General features: G+C 61.0%; 4 protein-coding genes across 4 annotated transcripts; 3 read left to right on the forward strand and 1 right to left on the reverse strand.

Moving 5' to 3' along the window:
• The first annotated feature begins 146 nt into the window (after positions 1 to 146).
• TMEM203 (transmembrane protein 203) lies at positions 147 to 1,179 on the forward strand. The gene has a single exon (XM_049781988.1). The coding sequence runs from the start codon at positions 272 to 274 to the stop codon at positions 680 to 682; it is 411 nt and encodes a 136-aa protein (XP_049637945.1). The 5' UTR covers positions 147 to 271; the 3' UTR covers positions 683 to 1,179.
• A 4,531-nt stretch (positions 1,180 to 5,710) lies between these two features.
• TPRN (taperin) lies at positions 5,711 to 10,408 on the forward strand. The gene is given in 5 exon segments (XM_049781976.1): positions 5,711 to 7,396; positions 9,798 to 9,870; positions 9,873 to 10,031; positions 10,110 to 10,216; positions 10,320 to 10,408. Coding segments are annotated over 5 exon segments (2,088 nt in total). The 3' UTR covers positions 10,383 to 10,408.
• A 799-nt stretch (positions 10,409 to 11,207) lies between these two features.
• SSNA1 (SS nuclear autoantigen 1) lies at positions 11,208 to 12,047 on the reverse strand. The gene is made up of 3 exons (XM_049781991.1): positions 11,935 to 12,047; positions 11,583 to 11,782; positions 11,208 to 11,458 (listed from the first exon to the last, which is right to left on the reverse strand). The coding sequence occupies exons 1-3, from the start codon at positions 11,984 to 11,986 to the stop codon at positions 11,351 to 11,353; spliced, it is 360 nt and encodes a 119-aa protein (XP_049637948.1). The 5' UTR covers positions 11,987 to 12,047; the 3' UTR covers positions 11,208 to 11,350.
• Positions 12,048 to 12,192: 145 nt separating this feature from the next.
• ANAPC2 (anaphase promoting complex subunit 2) lies at positions 12,193 to 19,283 on the forward strand. The gene is made up of 13 exons (XM_049781630.1): positions 12,193 to 12,276; positions 12,412 to 13,034; positions 13,692 to 13,824; positions 14,438 to 14,612; positions 14,862 to 14,981; positions 15,151 to 15,268; positions 15,623 to 15,804; positions 15,940 to 16,081; positions 16,318 to 16,393; positions 16,774 to 16,977; positions 18,287 to 18,416; positions 18,514 to 18,749; positions 19,051 to 19,283. Exons 1-13 carry the CDS (start codon positions 12,193 to 12,195, stop codon positions 19,261 to 19,263), a joined length of 2,436 nt encoding a protein of 811 aa, XP_049637587.1. The 3' UTR covers positions 19,264 to 19,283.
• The last annotated feature ends 1,243 nt before the right edge of the window (positions 19,284 to 20,526 follow it).

Raw genomic sequence — 20,526 nt, forward strand, 5'->3', positions numbered from 1 at the left:
GGTCACGCGGGTCACCGGAAGTGACGCCGTCCGTCTGCGCCCGGCGGGGCATGGCGGCCGAAGGAGACGGGCGTCCCTTCGCTGTCAGTGCGGGGACCGGCGCCGTGGTTTGGGCCGGAGGTCCGGCTGCGCGTCGGCACCGAAGATCGCGTCAGGCGGGTCCGCTCGCTGCCGTCGGCTGGCTGGGGAGGCCCGCGGGGAGAACACGGAGCGTCGCCCGGCAGCGTGGCTCGGCCGGGCCCCGGCCCGCGCTCCGGTCCCCGGCGGCGCTATGCTCTTCTCGCTCCGGGAGCTGGTGCAGTGGCTGGGCTTCGCCACCTTCGAGATCTTCGTGCACCTGCTGGCGCTGCTGGTGTTCTCCGTCTTGCTGGCCCTGCGCGTGGACGGCCTGGCCCCCGGGCTCTCGTGGTGGAACGTGTTCGTCCCCTTCTTCGCCGCCGACGGGCTCAGCACCTACTTCACCACCATCGTGTCCGTGCGCCTCTTCCAGGACGGGGAGAAGCGGCTGGCCGTGCTCCGCCTCTTCTGGGTCCTCACGGTGCTGAGTCTCAAGTTCGTCTTCGAGATGCTGCTGTGCCAGAAGCTGGTGGAGCAGACGCGGGAACTCTGGTTCGGCCTCATCACGTCTCCCGTCTTCATTCTCCTGCAGCTGCTCATGATCCGCGCCTGCCGCGTCAACTAGCTACCCCCGGCCAGGGCCTGGGAGGGAACTCTGGGTGGCTGGAAGTTTCGGGAAGACGGGCCCCTCCTTAACCGAGACCACTCTGCCCCCAGATGATAAGCGAAACCGAATTGCCTCACCAGTGTGTGCTCCTGCGAGTGCCCAGTTTTCTCTGTACCAGCCAGTCTCGTCCGACATGGTTTCTAAAACTGGCTATTGATCCTTGGGTTCCATGGTGTGAGTCGTGGCTCTTGAGTCAGCCCTTGACAGTCTTTAATTCCTCACAGATGGTAAAAAAGGACAACAGGAGTGAATGTCCCAATGGGCTCTTGAGTATTCTCCAAGGTCCTGAGAATGTATCTCCTTTGCAGACCCTACAAAGTTGGCCTTTGGAATCTCTGGCCACTGAATAAGCCCAATGGCCTGCTGTCTATCCTCTGGCCACCCAAAATGCTCTCAATTGCTTGAGCTCCTGAGCTTGTCCTCCTGGGAAGTATGTTCTACTTTTCATTTCATTTTCATTCCAGGAGTCTGGGGTACAAGCATTCCAGCTGTCATCTGAGAAAAACTTGCCTTTCCCAGCACAGCTCTGAATTCTGTGTTTGCAAATGGCAGTGTCCCAGTTCTCCTGTCACCTGTTGCTGACACTGCTGGTGGCCTGAGTTGGCTCCTGTCCTCCCTGGAGGAGGAAAAAGGCATGGGCGTACCATGCTCCCAGGATGGGGAACTGTGAATTGGAACATGGTGTCTCAGTCCCCATTTGTTGGCCATTGGCCTTTGCTTTAAGGCTCACCAGGTGCCAAATGAAACCATCGCTGAGTTGAGAATAAAATGTGATATGTGTTGCTGACATACATGGGGGTTGCCTAACTCTGGAGGGGGACACCAGAGTCTGCTGATCCCCGATCCCCACTTTGGCTGTAGCTGTCCTGGGTTTGTGGGTGTGCTGAACTTCCCCAGATTTGGTAGGTGATCCACCTTCAGAAAATCACTACTTTCTTGCCTTGGACTGGGTGAAGACAGTGTGGGGTGAACAGTTAAGGTCTATCAGGTGGGGTCTTTGGGGGGACTTGAGCTCTTGAGCAGGGCTAGCAAACTGGACTAAGCCCTGTTTTTTTTTTTTTTTTTTTTTTTGGTTTTTGGGTCACACCTGGCAGCACTCAGGGGCTACTCTTGGCTCTACAGTCAGAAATCGCTCCTAGCAGGCTCGGGGGACCATATGGGATGCCGGGATTCGAACTACCGACCTTCCACATGCAAGGTAAACGCCCTACCTCCATGCTATCTCTCTGGCCCCAGCCCTGTTGTTCTGACCCATCAGCTAAGAATGCCTTTCTCCTATGTGGCTGTTGGGTTACGGGTTTTGTTGCCTTGTCTGGAGATTGAACCCAGGAACTTACAAGTATGTAAGGTCTCTACCACTGAGCAACAAACCTTTTTTTGTGGGGGGTTTGGGCCACACCCAGCAGCGCTCAGGAGTTACTCCTGGCTCTACGCTCAGAAATCGTTCCTGGCAGGCTCGGGGGACCATATGGGACACCGGAATTTGAACCACCATTCTTTTGCATGCAAGGCAAATGCCCTACTTTCATGCGATCTCTCCGGGCCCCAAACACTGCATTTTATTAGGACAGGGTGGCCTATACCTGGTGGTGCTCAGGAGTGACCTCTGGCAGTGCAGGGTCATTTGAATCAGGATAGATACTGCATGTAAAGGCACAGCCAGTGCATTAATTCCATACTGTCTTTCTGGCCTAACCCTTCACTTTTTTTTTTTTTTTTTTTTGTCACAACCGGCAGGGCTCAGGGGTTACTCCTGGCTCTACACTCAGAAATCACCCCCAGCAGGCTCAGGAGACCATATGGGATGCCAGGATTCAAACCATGGTCCTTCTGCATGCAAGGCAAATGCCTTACCACTGTGCTATCTCTCCAGCCCCCCTAACCCTTCACTTCTTTTTTTATTTTATTCTTTTTTTTTTTTTTTGCTTTTTGGGCCATACCACTTCTTGGGCTCTGGGGACAAATGTGGTGCCAGGAATCAAACCCAGGTCATACAAGTATTCAGGCAAGTATTCTATCCACCATATTATCTCTGGTTCTGCACTTGGACTTTTTTTCTTGGTGGGGAAGTGGGTTTGGGCCACTCCTTGGTAATGCTTATAGACTACTGGCCCAGCGCTTGGGGACACGATCATGCAGGTGCTATCTCCCCAAACTTGACACTTGTATAGGAGGAGGAGGAGGCTTGCGCCATACTAGTGATATTTGGATTCATGTGCGGTGTCGCGAATTCCAATCCAGCCTGATCATATGAAAGTCTTTATCCCCAGTACTAGCCCAAGCACCTGACCTAACAATTTTTTTATTTTTACCACACCCAGAGATTCTCAGAGATTTACTTCTGGCTGGCTTGGGTGACCATATGGATGCCAGAGATTGAACCTGGGTTGGCTGTGTACCAGGAAAGTGCCCTTCCCACTGTACTCATCCAACCTCTGACTTTACATCTTGAAGGGGTTGTCCAACAAGGAAATGTGAGCCACTGATCTGCAGTGGATGGGGCCTCTATGGCTGCTGCTGGCCTTTTAGGCTGGAGTTTTTTTTTTTTTTTCAGGCCACACCCATTTGATGCTCAGGGGTTACTCTTGGCTAAGTGCTCAGAAATTGCCCCTGGCTTGGGTGGACCATATGTGACACCTGGGATTGAACCCTGGTCCTTCCTTGGCTAGCGCTTGCAAGGCAGACGCCTTACCTTTAGCGCCACCTCACCGGCCCCTAGGCTGGAGTTTTTATAGTATGTGTGTGGAGAGAGGTTAGAGGTTCTGAATACTAGAGCCAGTTAGTAAGCATGTGCCTATGTTGTTCTTTTTAAAAATGTATTTGATTTCTGGTTTTGTTTCAGTTTTGTTTCTGAGCTATATCCAGCAGTGCTCGGAGTCATTCCTGACTCTGCCCTCAGTAATAATTCCTGTGGGTGTGGGGAACCATATGGGAATGTAGGGCAAACACCTACATGCTATCCTGTCGGGCCCTATGCACTCCTGGCTTAGCATCTACTCTAGGTGCTAGTAGTACTTCTCATTTATGACAACTAAGTATCTCCAGATACTGCCATGCTTGCTGGGGGATGTTTGTCCTTGGGGTCAGACTGGTGGGCCACAGGCTCGATCTCTTGCACCTCATTTGGTTCTCTAAGCACTGATAGGAATGGTCCCCGAGAACAGAGCCAAAAGTAAGCCCAAGCCCCGAGCATTGCTGGTTGTGGCTCAGAAACAAAACTGAAACAAAAACTGGTGGGCCAGAAGATTTACTGTCTGGTTCCACCAGATCTTAGGTGAAGCAACTTGGTGACCCTTTGCTTAGGCTAGAGAGAGAGGATCAAGCTATCCATTGCTCAGGCTGGTCCCCCAATAGAAAAGCGTTGCTCCCCAAGGAGGGTACAACTTTAGACCAAAAGTCTCACGCAGACTGAGCAAGGGACTTTGGGCTTCCTCTTCAGCGATTTTAGCCTGTGTGTCTTGGTAGGGTCCCCTCCTCAGATTCAATTTAGATTCAGGTAGCCCGTTGGCGAAGCCATCACAAGCTTCCTAAGAAGACAGTTTACTTTGTTGAGGAAGGTGATTCGAATCGATCCTGGGGCCTAGGAAGACTAGAATGAGGTTTCTACCTTGCTGGAGGGTGGGAGTTAGGTCACAGGGGCTGTGACAGTTGTCTTGAAGAGTGGGCAGGGTGTAGGGAAGCACTGACATCTGTCATCACTGAGCTGACTGCAGGTCAGGACTGCGAGTATGAAGGCAGGGGCCCCTCTGTGCAGCCCCTTCATTTGACCCTTGGCTCCTGCGAAACACGAGAAATACGGTGGATGCTGTGAAGTACTCAGCTGGGAGTGAGTGTCCTCTGGTGGGCAGAGAGCTCTGCCTGCTGGCTCTGCAGCCTTGGCTGGGGGAAGCTCCGCAGATGGACACACTGCGGCAGGATCACGTGAGGAACTGGCCTTCTGGAACCCCGAGCCCAGGCTCAGCGGTCCCTCCTCCCAGCAGGATCACTGCGTCAGTAGCCAATGTCCTCACAGCATCCGGCTGTGATCGCAGATGCCTCCAGAAGGCTGAACGACAAAACCGGGTGTGGGAGGCGAAAGCACCACGGGTTCCTGAGAAAGGAAGGTGTTTCTCCGCGTTTCCCGGGGCTTCGGTCGAGGATTCCCACCGCCTGGGCCTGAAGACCCCAGATGGGCGGAAGGGGCTGGGCCAGGAGGTGAGACTTGGCACCTTGCAGCCTGCCCTGCCCTGTCCTGCCCTGCCCAAAGGGAGCAGCCTGCCCTCACTGCAACCTCAGCGGGGCTGGACTGGAGTTGGATTGGGGAGGGCCAGGCCAGGCCTGCCAAGGTCACCACCAGGTGGGGCGGCGAGATCTACCTAGGGATGTCCTTCTGGACCGGCCTCAGCTAGGCCCCGCCTTCGAGGAGCAAAGGCCGGAAGCGGCGCCCGCCAATGAGCCGCGCGAGGTGAGATCGGGGGCGGGGCCGTACCTGAGTGCATCAGCTAATGAGAGTCGAGTCCGGCGTCGGGGGCGGAGACTGCGTCCTCCAATCCGTGCGCAACCGCGCTCGCAGGCCTTTGGCGGCCGGAGGGTCGGGGGTGGGTCCGAGCCCGCGTCCAGCCAATGGGTGTGGGGGCGGGGGGCGCGGCCGCTCCCTAGCCCGGTGGAGGCGGCGGCGGCGGCGGCGGCAGTCGAGCCCCAGTCCTCGGTGCGCCCAGGGCGCAAAGGCGGAAGCAGCGCCCGCCAATGAGCCGCGCGAGGCGCGAGCGGGGGCGGAGCCGTACCTGAGCGCGTCGGCCAATGAGAGTCGAGTCCGGCGGCGGTGGGGGAGTGGAGCCGGCGCCCTCCAATGCGTGCACGGTCGCCCTCGCAGGCCATTGGCGCCCGGTGAGCGGGGCGGGTCCGATCCTGCGTCCGGCCAGTGGGCGTGGCCGCTGCCCGGAGCCCGACGGCGGCAGCCGAGGTCCCAGTCCTCGGCGCGCGCTGGCTCGGGCGGCCGCTCCCGGCATGGCGAGCGCGGGGCGGCCGGGCCCGGGGCCGGGGCCGCGCGGCGCGGTGCCGGCGTGGAAGCGGGAGATCCTGGAGCGGCGGCGGGCCAAGCTGGCCGGCTTGGGCTCGGGCTCGGGGTCGGGCGTGGAGCCCGAGGCGCTGGTGGTGGCCGAGAGCCTGGGCCCGCTGCGCGAGAACCCCTTCCTGCGGCTGGAGGCGGAGCGGCGGCGCGGCGCGGGCTCGGGCTCGGGGGCTCGGCCGGGCCCGGGGTCGAAGCCGAAGCCGGGGCCGCCGGCGAAGGTGCAGCCGCAGCTGCTGGAGCTGTGCAGCCTCGTGCCGGCCGTGCGCACCATCCGCGCCGACAACATCCTCATCATCGAGACGGCCGGGCCGGGCCTGGACCTGGACCTGGACCCGGCCGCCGAGCCCGCGCCGGGCCCCGCCGCCCGCATCCGCGCCGCCGAGGTGCTGGTGTACGAGGCGCCGCCGCCGTCCCCCGGCCGGGTCAGCCGCCTGCTGCAGAAGTTCGACGCGCCCGCCGCGCCCGGCCGCCGCCGGGGCCACAGCCCGAGCCGCGGCCCCGTTCCCGGCCCCGACGCCCGGCGCGGCGGCTTCCTGCACAAGACCGGCAGCAACTCCTTCACCGTCCACCCCCGCGGCCTAACCAACGGGCCCGCCGCCCCCGAGCCCCCCCGAGCCGCCAACGGCCTCGAGGGCTCAACGCCGGAGCCCGGGCCTTGGACGCCAAAGGCGGGGCCCGCGGCCTCCCCGCCCCCTCGGACCGCCAGTCTCCGGACCCCCAGTGCCACTCGGGCCTTCGCCGCCGCCCCGCCGCCTGCCAGTGCCACCGCCACCCCCAGCCAGCGCCGCTGGGTCTCGGGGGCCGCCAGCGCCAACGACTCCTTCGAGATCCGCCCGGCGCCCAAGCCCGACCTGCGCGCCATCCCCGCCGGGGACCTCCAGGCCCGCGCCCTGGCCAGCCTGCGGGTCCACTCGCGGAACTCCTTCGTGCTGGTCCCCAAGCGCAGGGCCCCGGGAGCGGCTGCTCCGGGCCTGAGGCCGGCTGTGGCCACCTCGGGCTCGACCTCGGGCTCCTGGAGCGCCGACTGCAAAGACCCGCCGGGGCAGCAGCTCGGAGCGAATGGCTTGTCGCCCTCCAGCTCCCGGCAGGAGGTGCCGGGCAGTCCCAGGCCGGCCACGGCCCTCGTGGACCCGAGATCCCTGCAGCAGCCGTCGCCCTCCCCTTCCCCGTCTCCTGGGGCCACCGCTGAGGCGGGACCCACCCAGGGCAGCTGGGCCCCCGAGTTTCCCGAGAATGGCACGGAGCCCGGGCTGCCCGTCACCTTCATCGACGAGATGGACTCAGAGGACGAGGCTCCCGGAGACGCCAAACTGCCCTGCGCCAGGGCCGCCCAGCGCCACCCGCATCCCCCGGGGCCCGGGCACCTCTCTGGGAGTGAGTTCCCACACAGAGGCGGAAGCACTTTCCTGGTCGTGCCCAAGAGGAAGCCAGGGGTGCTGGTGGCCAGTGGGGAGCCGGGGGTCCCCGAGGGAGAGGGGCCGGGCCGCCTCTCAGAGCCCCCTGCCAGCCCCGGACCCACGCTGAAGCTGCGCTATCCCACTGTGAATGAGATCGAGGTGGTCGGCGGGTACCTGGCCCTGCAGAGGTCCTGCCTGGCCAAGGCCGGCAGCTCAAGAAAGAAGGTGAGTGGGCAGGGGAATGCAACGGGGCAAGGGAGCACTTCTAGCTAGGTTGGATGTTCGCTGTGCGGACCAGACTAAGGCAGGGTGGGGCCCCCTCTATGCCCCGTTCAACGCTGGCTTTGTGTCTGCCCAGGTGAGCCACAGCCTGTATGTGAGGAGTGGCTGTGGTGACAGCCTGGTAGCCCGTGTCTGACTGAGGAGTGGCCCCCGTGAGGAATCTTGGCGAGTCAGGGAAGATGATCCGGGGCAAAGGTCCCAGTGTGAGCCAGGAGGTGGGGGTCAGGGCGCCTCACCCTGCTTGCCAGCCCAGAACCCTCCGGGAACAGGAAACTTGGTGGGGATTCTCCCCGTGGGCCGTGCCTGTCTGACCCGAGGGCAGATTCCAACACCCGCAACGAGAGGTGCCTGGCGCCCACCCGCGCCCCCTTTGCTGCCCGCTGTCTAATCCGAGCCACCTTCTTCCCACTTCCTGCTGTGGACAGGCCTTGGCGCTGCCAAGTTTCATCCTCATTCTGGACTAGGGCGGCGGTGCCCCTGCCAGTGCCATCTGTCAAGTGGGCCCCTCCACCTTTACCTTGCCTCACCTCCTGCTTCCTGCTTCCTGCCCTTTGGCCGCAATGCTGGAGCCCAGAGCAGGGGTCGGGCTCGCAGGGTTCTGTGGCCTCTCCCTTGTCTTAATGCGGTGAAAGGGTGGGTTTGGGGCGGGCAGCACCTGTTGGGGAGTGGCCTGCACCCACCTGGCACTTTCTTCTTGCCAGATGGCGGCCGTGTGGCCTGGCTGAGTCCCTTCCTCCTGCCCTGGCCTCATCCTCAGTCTCCCCGGTGTGCTCTCAGGATGGCCATGACTGTGAGGGTAGGGGCTCTCCTGGCTGCTCACAGGAGCTACACCCTGGCCTGGGTGCTGGGGCCCTGGGACCAGCCTGGCAGGTGCACATCCCCACTTAGTTATCTTGGGATCACCAAATGGTCTATCTCCCTCCCTCAGTAGTCACCAAGACTGGCTGGTGTTGGGGCAGCCCCACCCTGAACCTCTTCCCTGGGGCAGCCCTGCCCCCCCTACTCCTGCCTTCTAATGGTAGTCCCCCCTCCCTCGCCTGTGTGCCTGATAGTCACCCCTGCCTAACAGCTGGCCCCACACCTCTGCCTGTCTTCTTCCCTACTCTGATCTCCTACCTGTCTGGGGGCCACTTCTGGTACCCTCCTCACAGACCCTGTGCCCCTGGGCTTCTACCATAGGGAGCCCTCCCAGGCATGTGCTCTGCTCCTGGGTTCCCCTGGACTCACACCAGGTCCCAACCCAGCCAAGTGGAGGGTTGGGAGGGAGCAGGCAGGCACCCTTTGGAACCATCCCTGGCTATTCATTGTTCATGGGGAGGAAACACAGGTCCATGACAACTATGTAGTCCCCAGGATCACCTGCTGCACTGCAGGGCAAAGTTCCTGTGCCAGGTGACCAGCCCCACCCTTTTGGCCTTCCTGGGACCTGAAGGTGGCCCCCTGGTGTGAGTCACGGGGCGCCCTGTCTAGTGAGAGCTACATACTGAGAGAGGCCCCCCACTGGGATCAGACCTTCCTCCATGCCACACCCTGGCCACTGCCAGGCTGTGCCAGGCGCCAAGCCCCACCAGCATGCCCATCCCCCTCAGCCTCCTGTCAAGAACTGGTCATGTGCAGCAAAGAGGGCGCTAATCTGCCAGCCTTGGCAGCCTGCCCTACCACAGGGGAGAGGGGAGGGGCCATTGGCCCCTCCTGAGTTGAGCTGCCAGGTGTGTGTGCACCCTGTGTGTACACCATGGGACATGGGCGTGGCTGCATGAGAGTGGGGCGAGTATGGGGCCCACCTGGGTGCTCTGGCCCTGCTCACACCCATGGCCAGCAGGTACTCCAGCTGGCCATGGGTGCTGCAGGATCTGGACACCTGGCCAGTGGCCCCACCCAGGCTGTTCCCTGCTGGGCCTGGGGCCCCCACGCCTGCCTGGCTGTTTCCGGGGAGGAGGAACCTGAGCCTAAGCAGGCCTCAGCGTCCCGTGCCCAGGAGTTTAGTGTTTCGAGTTCCAGCAGGCACGGGGCTCATATTCATTACAGGCCCGTGGGCGCTGGTTCCTGTGAGGGCACAGGGCTGAAGCCCACCCCCGGCCTGGGCCAGACAACTAGAGCCTAGGCAGGCCCAGTGAGCTAAGGTGGGGCTCCAGATGCATGAGGGTTTGGCCGGAGGGCAGCTTCCCCTGAACTCAGCTCAGCCAGGGGATCTGGTTGGGCCTTGGTCCCAAGTCTTCCTCTGACCCCAAGAGTCACTGGAACCTGCTGGAAGCTCTGACTGGTCCCTGAACACTTGGTTTACACAGAAGGCACAACTGGCTCTGCCTGGCCTCACTCTCTGTCTCTCTGATGGCACCCCCAGATGAAGATCTCCTTCAATGACAAGAGCCTGCAGACCACGTTTGAGTACCCCTCTGAGGACTCACTAGTGCAGGAGGCAGCAGAGAGGAGGAGGAGGAGGAGGAACAGCAGGAGGAGCCACAGCAAGAGCCCTTAGATGGGGGCGTGGAGAAGTCCTTTAAGTTCTTCCTGCCCCGAGCCACATTTGTGGGTAGCAAGGCCCCTGAGAACCTTCTTCTGCCCGATGGCAACTCATGTGAGTACAGCCTGCTCTTGGGGTGGGGATGTGGGCATGCCCAGGCTGTGCCCCTCATTCCTACTTTTGGGACTGCAGGCCTGTCCAGCTATACTCCCAAGTATTCGCTGGCTTTCAGCAAGTGGCAGGAACAGACACTGGAGCTGGCCCCAAGGCAGGTGGAGCCACCACTTAAGGAAGTCATGGTGAGTGGGGCTGGGTAGGGCTGGGGGCTGTGCCTGCAGAAGCTGGGCTAGGCAGCAGCAGGCAGCTGTGGCACACTGCACTAGCATCCCTGCCTTCTTCCAGCTTACCCCGGCCAGCCAGAATGATCTCTCGGACTTCCGCAGTGAGCCCGCCCTATACTTCTGAGCCTGTTCCAGCAGCAAGGCCAAGCCAGAGCCTGCGGTGCAGAACTCACCTCCTTACATATCTGGGAGCACTGCCTGTGGAGTCCTGCAGGGGTGTGGCCAATCCCCCACAGGCCTCTGCTCTCCCCAGTCCCTACCCCATAACAATGGACTCAATAAACTACTCTTGACCAACTCTTTGCCTGCTGCTGATGGGACACAGGGCAGCCGCTGTACAGCTTCATAGCTGCTCCCAGTGCAGGGTTATGACTCCCCTCAGGGCCTTGGACAACTTATTCCCCCCAATTGCTGGAGGGTGCTCCATGGCTGGTCCGGGTGCAAGGAGGGGATTCCAGGGTCAGTGGTTTTTGCTGGGGAACACAGGTGCCTGTCTAATAGAGCTGTAGCTAAAGTGGCTAGGGAAAGCTGTGCTCCCTTTGGGATAGATCCTGGTGTGGGGTGCTAGAACAGGTCTGGGTTACTGCTCTCCCTAAACCTGCCCAACCTATAGGAGCCAAGAAACTTGGTGCAAGGAAGTCCACCTGAGAGCTGGACGTGGGGTCTTGGGGCCGAACCCTGTTGTTTTGGGGCCACTCAGTGGTGCTCAGGAGTTACTCCTGGCTCTCTCTGCAACATAGACATCAATCCTGGCTGGCTTGGGGGAATCTTTGGGATGGAGGAATGGAACTTGGGTTGATCATGTGCAAGGCAAGCGCCTTCCCCGCTGTGATTCTCTCTCTCCCCCTCTCCCTCTCCCTCGAGGAGGTGGGCCCTTGGCGGGGGTGTGGGCATCTCCTGCAACTCGACAGGGGTCCAAGCAGGGCTCTGGGAGTATCGGTGCAAAGCTTTTAAGAAAACGATTTATTGGGGGGTGACTGACCGCTCAAGCCAATTGGAGGCAAAGGGGCACAGCTGCCCTGGCCTCCAGCTGCCTGGGTCGCTGCTGGCCTGGAGTCAAAGGGAGGGCACGGTCATGGGTGGTGTACCAGCTCAGTTGTCCTTGCCAGTGTTGCCCTTCTGCTCGGTGGCAGTGGCCTTGCTCAGGTTGCCCGCCTCCCGCTTGAGCACACTGAGCAGCGTCTGCGAGCTCTCGAGGATCTGCAAGCACGGGGGTTGGGGGTGGCGGTTGCTGCGGTTCTGCGTCGTGTGTGTGTGTGTGTGTGTGTGTGTGTGTGTGTGTGTGTGTGTGTGTCCGCCCCACCCCACGCCCACGGCCCCCCACCTTGAGGTAGGCGGCCTCGGTCTCGGCGATGGTGCGGTCAAACTCGTTGCGGGACGCGATCTTGCGGGCCAGGTTCTCGTTGACGCGCGTCAGTTTCTCGGTGAGCTGCCGCACCTCGTTCTGCAGCCGCTGCTTCTCGTCCTCCTCCTGCTGGATCTGCCGGCATAGCTCCTCTCGCTTCTGGCACAGCTCCTCGATGCCTGCGGGGGTGGGGCGAGCGAGGGGCGACGCTGCGGGCCCACCCCACCCCTCGCCTCGCCTCGCCTCCCGGCCCGGCCCCCCAACGCCCCGAGACACACGACCGCGCCGCGCGCCCCGGTCCCGCCCGCCCGCCCGCCGCGTGGCCGCTCACACTTGACGAGCTCGTTGTTGTAGTTCTGCAGCGCGGCGCCCTGCTGGGTCATGTCGCCGCCCCGCCGGGCCCGGGTCGCCCCAACGGCCGCTCCCGCGCGCCTTCCGCGCCCTGCCGGCGCCCGCGCCTGCGCACTGCCTCCCGCCGGCGCGCCCGGATGCCGTCGTCGCCGCGCGACGCTCCCGTGCGCGTCATCACCGCGCGCCTCTCCCTGGAGCGTCATCACCACGCGCCGCAGGGACTAGCTGGCGGGAGCCCATGGCGGCGTCCGCGTCCGGCGAGCTGGTGGTAGCCTGGGACACCGTGAGCGCCGGGCTCGTGCCGCCGGCCGCGCTGGGACTGGTGAGGCTGGAGCACCCCCGATTCCGCCCTGCGTGGCCCTCGCTGGCCTCCCCGGCTGTCCCCCTCCCCTAGCCGCACCCCCGCCCCATTGCAGTTCTGCAGCCGCCGCCCCGCCCTCTGCGCTCCCCTCTCCAGGCGTCCCCTCGGCCCGGCGGGCTTGTGCTGCGAAAGGAGGAGGAGCTCCGCGCGGCGGTGGAAGTGCTGCGGGCCCACGGGCTGCACTCGGTCCTGGAGGAGTGGTTCGTCGAGGTGCTGCAGAACGACCTGCAAGCCCACATCGCCCCCGACTTCTGGAACGCCGTCTCGCAGCACGAAGCCTGCGCCGACGAGCCCCAGTGTCTGCTGCTGCTTCTCGACGCCTTCGGCCTGCTCGAGAGCCGCCTGGATCCCTACCTGCAGAGCCTGGAACTCCTGGAGAAATGGACCCGCCTCGGCCTGCTCATGGGCACCGGCGCCCAGGGGCTGCGGGAGAAGGTGCACACCACGCTGCGGGCTGTCCTGTTCTTCTCCACGCCCAGGCCCTTCCAGGACATGGTCCAGCGGCTCTACGGGCGTTTTCTGAGAGTCTACATGCAGAGTAAGAGGAAAGGAGAGGGGGGCACCGACCCGGAGCTGGAAGGGGACCTAGACAGTAGGTACGCCCGCCGCCGGTACTACCGGCTTCTGCAGAGCCCCTTGTGTGCCGGGTGCGGGAGTGACAAGCAGCGCTGCTGGTGCCGTCAAGCCCTGGAGCAGTTCCACCAGCTCAGCCAGACCCTGTGAGTACGTGCGCCACCTTTTTCCTGAAGCCACCCCATTTGTTTTCCTGGCCCTAGCTGTCCTCTGCAGAGAGCTGGTGAGCTGGCTTGGGGTCATGGATCCTTGCACGTGTGTGTGTGTGTGTGTGTGTCATGCGCTCGAATACCGGCCCCTATGGTCTTGTGTGTGTGTGTGTGTGTGTGTGTGTGTGTGTGTGTGTGTGTCACGCGCTCAGATACCGGCCCCTATGGTCTTTCGTGTAGATCTGCTTACATGTCAGTCAGTGCTTTTGGCTTGTGTATCCTGTCGTCCTGTCCAGCCTGTGGTAGACTTTGGGGAAGTCAGCAATCTTTATTTACTTTTTGGCTTTTGGGCCACACTCAGCAGTTACTTCTGATTCTGTACTCAGAATTCACACTGAAAGGCTCAGGGGACTGTTTTGGATGCCTGGGAAGGAACCCGGGTCAGCTATGTGCAAGGCAAATGCCCTCCCGCCACTGTGCCTGCACCCATATCTTAAGTGCAAGGGACATGTTTGATCTGTGTAGCAAGAGTGGGCCATTCCCTGCTGAATGTTCTGAGTGCTGAGGTTCAGGGGTGCTTACCCAGATGTGGGGAGGAAGGGCCCCCATGAGTGTGTGGGCTGCAACTCTACTGCCAGCTTCTTCTTGCTCTAGACACAGGCTCAGTCTGCTGGAACGGGTCAGCGCTGAGGCCGTGACCGCCACCCTGCACCAGGTGACTCGGGAGCGGATGGAGGACCGTTGCCGTGGCGAGTATGAGCGCTCCTTCCTCCGAGAGTTCCACAAGGTGAGGGCAGGCCTGGGGAGCTCTGGTCGGTGGACACCAGGGGGCGCTCAGGGCGCTCAGAGCTGATGGAGTTTTCTCAGGGCAAGGGAGGCTCCTGTGACTGGCTCTGGGATTTCGGTGGAGGGGGAGGTTCTGGGCTGCCGCCCTTCGGTTGCTCTGAGAATGAAGATTAGGTACCAGGTCACAGTAGTCCCTCCTGTAGGTAGGTGGAACGGGTGTGAGTTGTGCGGTGACTCAGTGGACAGTGCGGTGTCAGGATGGTCTCCAGGGCTGCACTCTCACAGGCGACATCCTCCCCATTCTCCTCTGCAAACTCAATTGCACACGGGTGGAACAGCCCCTCGCTTCTGCTCTCTGAGCGCAGGGAGCCCGGGATCCAACCCTGCACTGCCAGGAGGGACCCTAAGCGTTGCTAGGTGCTAAAGAACTAAAGTTGAAAAGATTCCCTTCAGTGCACGTGTTTGTCCCAGACAGCATGCCCTGTCTGACCCCTTGGGTCATATACATCTTTCCTGGGAAGTCTGGACCCCGTCCCACCCCTCACCCCTTGGGAACATTCATCTGTTCCACTTCTGTCCTCCAGTCTGACCACTTGCCTGTGTTCCCCTAATAGTGGATCGAAAGGGTGGTTGGCTGGCTGGGGAAAGTGTTCCTACAGGACAGCCCATCCAGGCCTGCCATGCCTGAGGCTGGGAGCACACTACGCCGGTGGCGCTGCCACGTGCAGAGGTTCTTGTACCATGTCTACGCTGGCCTGCGCATTGAAGAGCTCTTCAGCATCATTCGAGGTCAGGCTACTTGCCCCGCAACACCCTTAGTGGGACTAAGCCCAGGGCCCCCCAGGCTGTACTCCCAGTCCCCTCGGCCCCAGGATGTGCCTGGGGGCTTGTTCCTGTGTTCCTGGCTAGTGGGAGGTGCTGTGGGATAGCTGGGATGGGTGAGGCCTTCCCCTCTAGGCACTCCTCCCCACCTTCACACACAGTGGGTTCCCTTGTGTTGGCTTGAATCCTGCTCTTTCATCCCCCCAACCCATGCAGACTTCCCTGACTCCCGGCCAGCCATTGAAGACCTGAAGTACTGCCTGGAGAGAACAGACCAGCGGCAGCAGTTGCTGCTTTCGCTCAAGGCGGCACTGGAGACTCGCCTCCTGCACCCAGGTGGGTACCTGCAGGGTGGGTCTGAGTGCAGCTCTGCCCAGCTGGGGAGGGCAAGGTGCCCGAGCCCTCTGGGAAGGCCCTGGAGGAAGCGGTAGAAGCCCACCCTCTCCTTGGCCACAGCAGGCCCCTGCATTCTGGGCTCCCATGATCTTCTTTTCTTTGGCGGCAGGTGTCAATACGTGTGACATCATCACCTTGTACATATCTGCCATCAAAGCCCTGCGTGTACTAGATCCCTCCATGGTCATCCTGGAGGTGGCGTGTGAGCCCATCCGACGGTACCTGCGGTAAGCACCACCCTGCTGCCCAGCTCAGGTCCCCTCAGTGTGAGGCCATGTCCACCGTTGGAGCAGCTGGGGGCTGGCTTGGTGCTTGGTCCCGACATCCCTGCAGCTCCTCCCGCCGTGGACTGTATGTGGGGCAGCTAGGTCCCTTCTCTCCTGGCTCACTCAGAGGCTGGAACTCGGGGCCTCTGAGTTGTGGTACTCATAGTGCTCCTGGTTGTGCTGCCTGTGCTTTTTGCAGCCCTAACACATGCTCTGTTGGGGTCACTGAGTTAGAGGGAACCCCCTGGGCCACTTCAGCATGTGTGGGGCCAAGGGGGCTGTGGTTTGAGGGTGTGAGCGGCGACCTTTCGGCAGGACCCGGGAAGATACCGTGCGACAGATCGTGGCTGGGTTGACTGGGGACTCAGACGGGACAGGCGACTTGGCAGTGGAGCTGTCCAAGACAGACCCAGCCAGCTTGGACACTGGTCAGGATAGTGAGGATGACTCTGGCGAGCCTGAGGACTGGGTGCCTGATCCCGTGGATGCCGACCCAGGTCAGTGAGTCTGTCCCACACATGGCTGTGGATGGTTCACTTCCTTCTTTAGTCTTGGATATACCTCCCAATACGCCGTGTTTTGGGCCTGGCAGACTCAGTTGGCTGCACCCTCCTCCCGCTCTCCATGTGTAGGGAAGTCCAGTTCTAAGCGGCGTTCCTCGGACATCATCAGCTTGCTGGTTAGCATCTACGGCAGTAAGGACCTCTTCATCAATGAGTACCGTTCCCTGCTGGCTGACCGCCTTCTGCACCAATTCAGCTTCAGCCCGGAGCGGTAAGGCCATCACCCCTTGGCTCCCCATCTTGCCCTCCAGGGGGCGCTGTCAGCCCGTCTCTGCTTGCAAGGGGCACTTGGAGGCCCACCCACCTCACCTTCAGTCTGGGCCCGCTGCTCAGTCCCCAGTCCACCTGGTTCTTCCAGGCTAGGTGCTTTGTCTGCCTGCGGATGTCCCTGCAAGGGTGTTGGGTATGTGAGGGTGACACAGGCCCCCTCAGAGACTGTCTTTCCAGGGAGATCCGCAACGTGGAGCTGCTGAAGCTGCGCTTTGGGGAGGCCCCAATGCACTTCTGTGAAGTTATGTTGAAGGTGGGCCTGGCCAGGACTACTCCTCTCTCCCTCCATTTTTCTTCCTTTCCTCCCTTTTTCCCCATCCTTCTTCCCTCTCCCTCCCTTCTCAGCCTTCTCCCTCCCTCCCTCCCTTCTTCCATCTTTTCCTCCCTCACATCCTTCTCTCTGATTTCTTCCATCCTTCCCTCCCTCTCGCCCTCTGCCTAGGTCCTCCCTCCCCTGCCTCTGGGCCCTTACCCCCACCTGTCCCTTCCCTCCCCTCCTTCCTCCTCTCAGCCTCACCTTCTCTCCTATATTTCACTCCTCCCTCCCTCCCACCTTTGTCTGACTCCCCTCAAACCTCCAGGCTGCCTTTTCCCTCTGGGGTCTTTGGGGAACCCTGCAATGTGCCTCCCCAGGACATGGCTGACTCGCGCCGCATCAATGCCAACATACGTGAGGAGGACGAGAAACGTCCGGCTGAGGAGCAGCCACCGTTTGGGGTCTATGCGGTCATCCTCTCCAGCGAGTTCTGGCCCCCCTTCAAGGAGGAGAAGCTTGAGGTCCCCAAGGACATCCGGGAGGCCCTGGACGTGTATTGCAAGAAGTATGAGAAGCTGAAGGTAGACTAAGGTCCCCTAGCCCTCATGCACCTGTGTGTCACCTTGTTGGTGCCCTGTGCAGGTCTCTGGGGACATGCACCCTATGCCAGGCTATCCCCCATTCAGACCCTACCTTGGTCCTGAATGCTGCTTCCCTGGTCCTGGCTTCTTTAGCACCCTCTGGGTGTGCTCGTGTGTCCCCATATGTATCCCAGACACTGGAAGCAAAACAGCCAAGACGCAGCTTCTTGGGTCCTGGAGTCTTAAATGCAGAGCAGGGCCATACCCTGTAACCCCTCTGTAGCCTCATACTTGGGTCAAGCCGGCTCATCAACCCCCTTACCACCATTATAGCCTAGTGGTACATTAGGCCCTGGGGCAAGAACTCACAGGATCACAGTCAGGGCCCAGCAAAGTCATACCCTTCCTGCGGGTTGTAAAGCAAATGAGGATTCCCAGCTGCCCTGCACCCCCCTCTGGTGCTCGGCCCAGAGCTACGTGGCTAGACATTTACAGGGTGAGGACACTTGAGCCCAGTCCCTCCAGGGAGATGCCCAGCCAGATCTGAGACTGCCAGGGAGCCCCGGAAACTGTCAGAGTGCTGTCCCCTGCCTGCCTACCTTCCCTCATATTGCCTGGGATCCTGCCACTGGTTCCTCTTGCTCTTTGCAGTTGTTGCAAAATTGCCAGTTCCAATGTCCCTCTGGGGTTCCCCAAGGGACATGGCCCTGCCCACCACCTTCTAGTGGGGTTGGTGTCTTATGCCTCTTTTGTCATTTCATTTTTTTAATTATTTTTTTAATTATTTTTGTTGTTTGGGCCACACCCATGTGGATCAGAGGTCAATCCTGGCTCTACACTTTAGGAATCATAGGGCTTTGGGGACACTATGGGATGCCAGGGAGCAAACCCAGGTCAGCCATGTGCAAGCAAGCACCCCCTGCCCCACCCACCTCTTAATATCCATCTTGAATAGATGGATATTAAGCAGTTGGGATCCCCTCGCCAGCGCACATGAGTAGTCCTTGCCTTGCTTCGGGCCCAGCTTCCCACTGGGTCTGGGGGTACTCTAACTGGTGTCTGGTCTGTGCCCCCTCGGAAGCTCTGTTGCCTCTTTGCTGTGCATCTGCTGCACCCCTTGGCTCTGCCACCCGGACGTCATTCCTCTCTGCCTTCTTGCCAGGCATGATGATGAGGCATGTGGCTCATAGGGGCTCAGAGAGTAGAAACGTCTTCATCTTACAGGCTGGCTTCATGCAAGAGGCCCAGAGCCTAAGGTCTGAGCGTTGGGGGTTGGGGGAGCGGCTGCTGCTGACTCTGCTTTCTGCAGGCCATGCGCACGCTTAGCTGGAAACACACGCTGGGGCTTGTGACCATGGACGTGGAGCTGGCTGATCGCACACTCTCAGTGGCTGTGACCCCTGTGCAGGCTGTGGTCTTGCTCTACTTCCAGGACCAAGGTGAGCCTATAGACCCAGCCGGCCCCCTTTGTTCCTGTGTGAGTGGGTGGGGGATACTGTGTGCCAGTATATGGATCTGCCCTCCATCACCCCACAGCCAGCTGGACCCTGGAGGAACTGAGCAAGGTGGTGAAGATGCCAGTGGCCCAGCTGCGGCGCCGCATGTCGGTGTGGCTGCAGCAGGGCGTGCTGCGGGAGGGCCCAGCTGGCACCTTCTCAGTGGTCGAGGAGGAGCGGCAGCAGGACCGTGACAGTGTGGTGCTCCCGGACAGTGATGATGAGAGCGACTCAGGCATGGCCTCGCAGGCCGACCAGAAAGAGGAAGAGCTGCTGGTGGGGAGACTGGGCAGGGCCTGTGGGAAGTGGGCATGGTGTGGGGGTGTGGCCTGTGGAAGGTGGGTTGGGCTTGTGAGGAGAGGATTGGGGGGGGCCTGGCCTCTGTGTGTAAGACCCAGGGGGCCTATGGTAGGGTGGCATGGGGCTGTCAGAATTGGTACGGGGGTCCTGTGGGCAGGCCGGGCCTGTTAGGGGGGTGGGTGGGGTTTAGAGCCTGTGGGAGGTAGGCTGGTCCTATGGCTTGTGGAAAGGTGGGCAGGGAACTAGGTACTGCTGACTAGGGCTGCCTTGTCCCCAGCTCTTCTGGACTTACATTCAAGCCATGCTGACCAACCTGGAGAGCCTATCCCTGGAGCGCATCTACAGCATGCTGCGCATGTTCGTGGTGAGCGGGCCGGCACTGGCCGACATCGACCTGCAGGAGCTCCAGGGCTTCCTGCAGAAGAAGGTGCGGGACCAGCAGCTCCTCTATGCAGGCGGTGTCTACCGCCTGCCCAAGGGCTGTAGCTGAGCCCACCACCCCCAATAAAGCTGCTGTGACCTGTGTCCCAGGCCTGGTGCTTCTTTGCTCACCATTGTGCACGTGTGTTATGGATTTGCGCTGTGGTTCTGATTGGGGCCCCCAACCACACTGGCTGGGTCTGGCCTGTCCCCAGGCCTCCGTGGGGCAGGATGCAGCAGGCTGGCACCAGGGACTCTTGAGCCTCCAGCCTGGCACTGCTTTTCCTTCTGGCTGTCCAGGGGTGCCCAGATGTGGGCTCTGGCTGGGCCTCCTAGGTGGACAAGGGCTGGGTTGACCTGTATCCGGTAAGAGAAAAGCCTGGATGCTATGACCCAAAGTTGCAGCCCAGGCACTCACAGGCCCCTGGATTGGACCTTCTGCCCACAAAGCTTTGGACCAGCTGGAGCCATCACTCTAGAGGGCTGGCAAGGCCCCATATTGTGACCCCCAGGCGCAGCCATTCTAGGACTTTCCCTTCAGAGAGTTGTTTGCATCTGCGGGAGGAGGAAGTGGGCGTCCCATGACTGTGTTCCTTGGGCAGCAGAAGCAGTGTGGCTGGGTGTGCCTTGTCCTGACCAGGATGCAGACCTGTTGGACCGGACGAGCAGATGGCCGTGCCAGAAGCACACCTGCTCTGCATCCTACTGGGTGGGTCCCTGTGTGCTAGCGTGTGCCCTTGGGCAGCAGTAACTGACAACATTTGCAGGGTCTCTGTCAGCCATGCATCAGGCCCCCAGGAAGCGGTATTCCCACTGTCCTTGGTGTGTCAGGCTAGATATCAGGGCAGAGGGGAAAGGAGGAGAGCCCCAGAGAACTGGTCTGGAGTGCTCCCTCCATGGTGCCTGCTGGGAATTCTGCAGCAGGGTTCAGTAACCCACCTGCGCCCGGACACTAGCTACATGAGTGGGAGCCTCCCCGAGCCCCCTCCTGCTTGTCCCAACCTGGAGACAGGGTTTGGTGGTTGTCTACTGGAGTTGAAGCCATCACTCTGCAGGGGCCTCCTGCCTGCCTGGTGCTGCATTCAGCACCGCTGGAGCAGGTGAGAATGGAGTTGGCAGAACCCTGCCCCCACCCCCTCAGCTCCACTGTGAGGTCAGCACCTGCCTGGGTTCCGCCCACAGGTGTGCGGTGGGGTTGGGGCACAACATGGCACCCCGTCCCCGCTCTACCCTCTGCCTGCCCCGCAGCTCCCTTGGCCTGATCTCTCAGACCCTTCTACTCATCCCCGTGGCAGGTGCCTTCTGGGCCCCAAACCCGGCCTCAGCTTAGGCC

This window comes from Suncus etruscus, chromosome 10 (assembly GCF_024139225.1).
Source record: "Suncus etruscus isolate mSunEtr1 chromosome 10, mSunEtr1.pri.cur, whole genome shotgun sequence".
Taxonomy (NCBI): Eukaryota; Metazoa; Chordata; class Mammalia; order Eulipotyphla; family Soricidae; genus Suncus; species Suncus etruscus.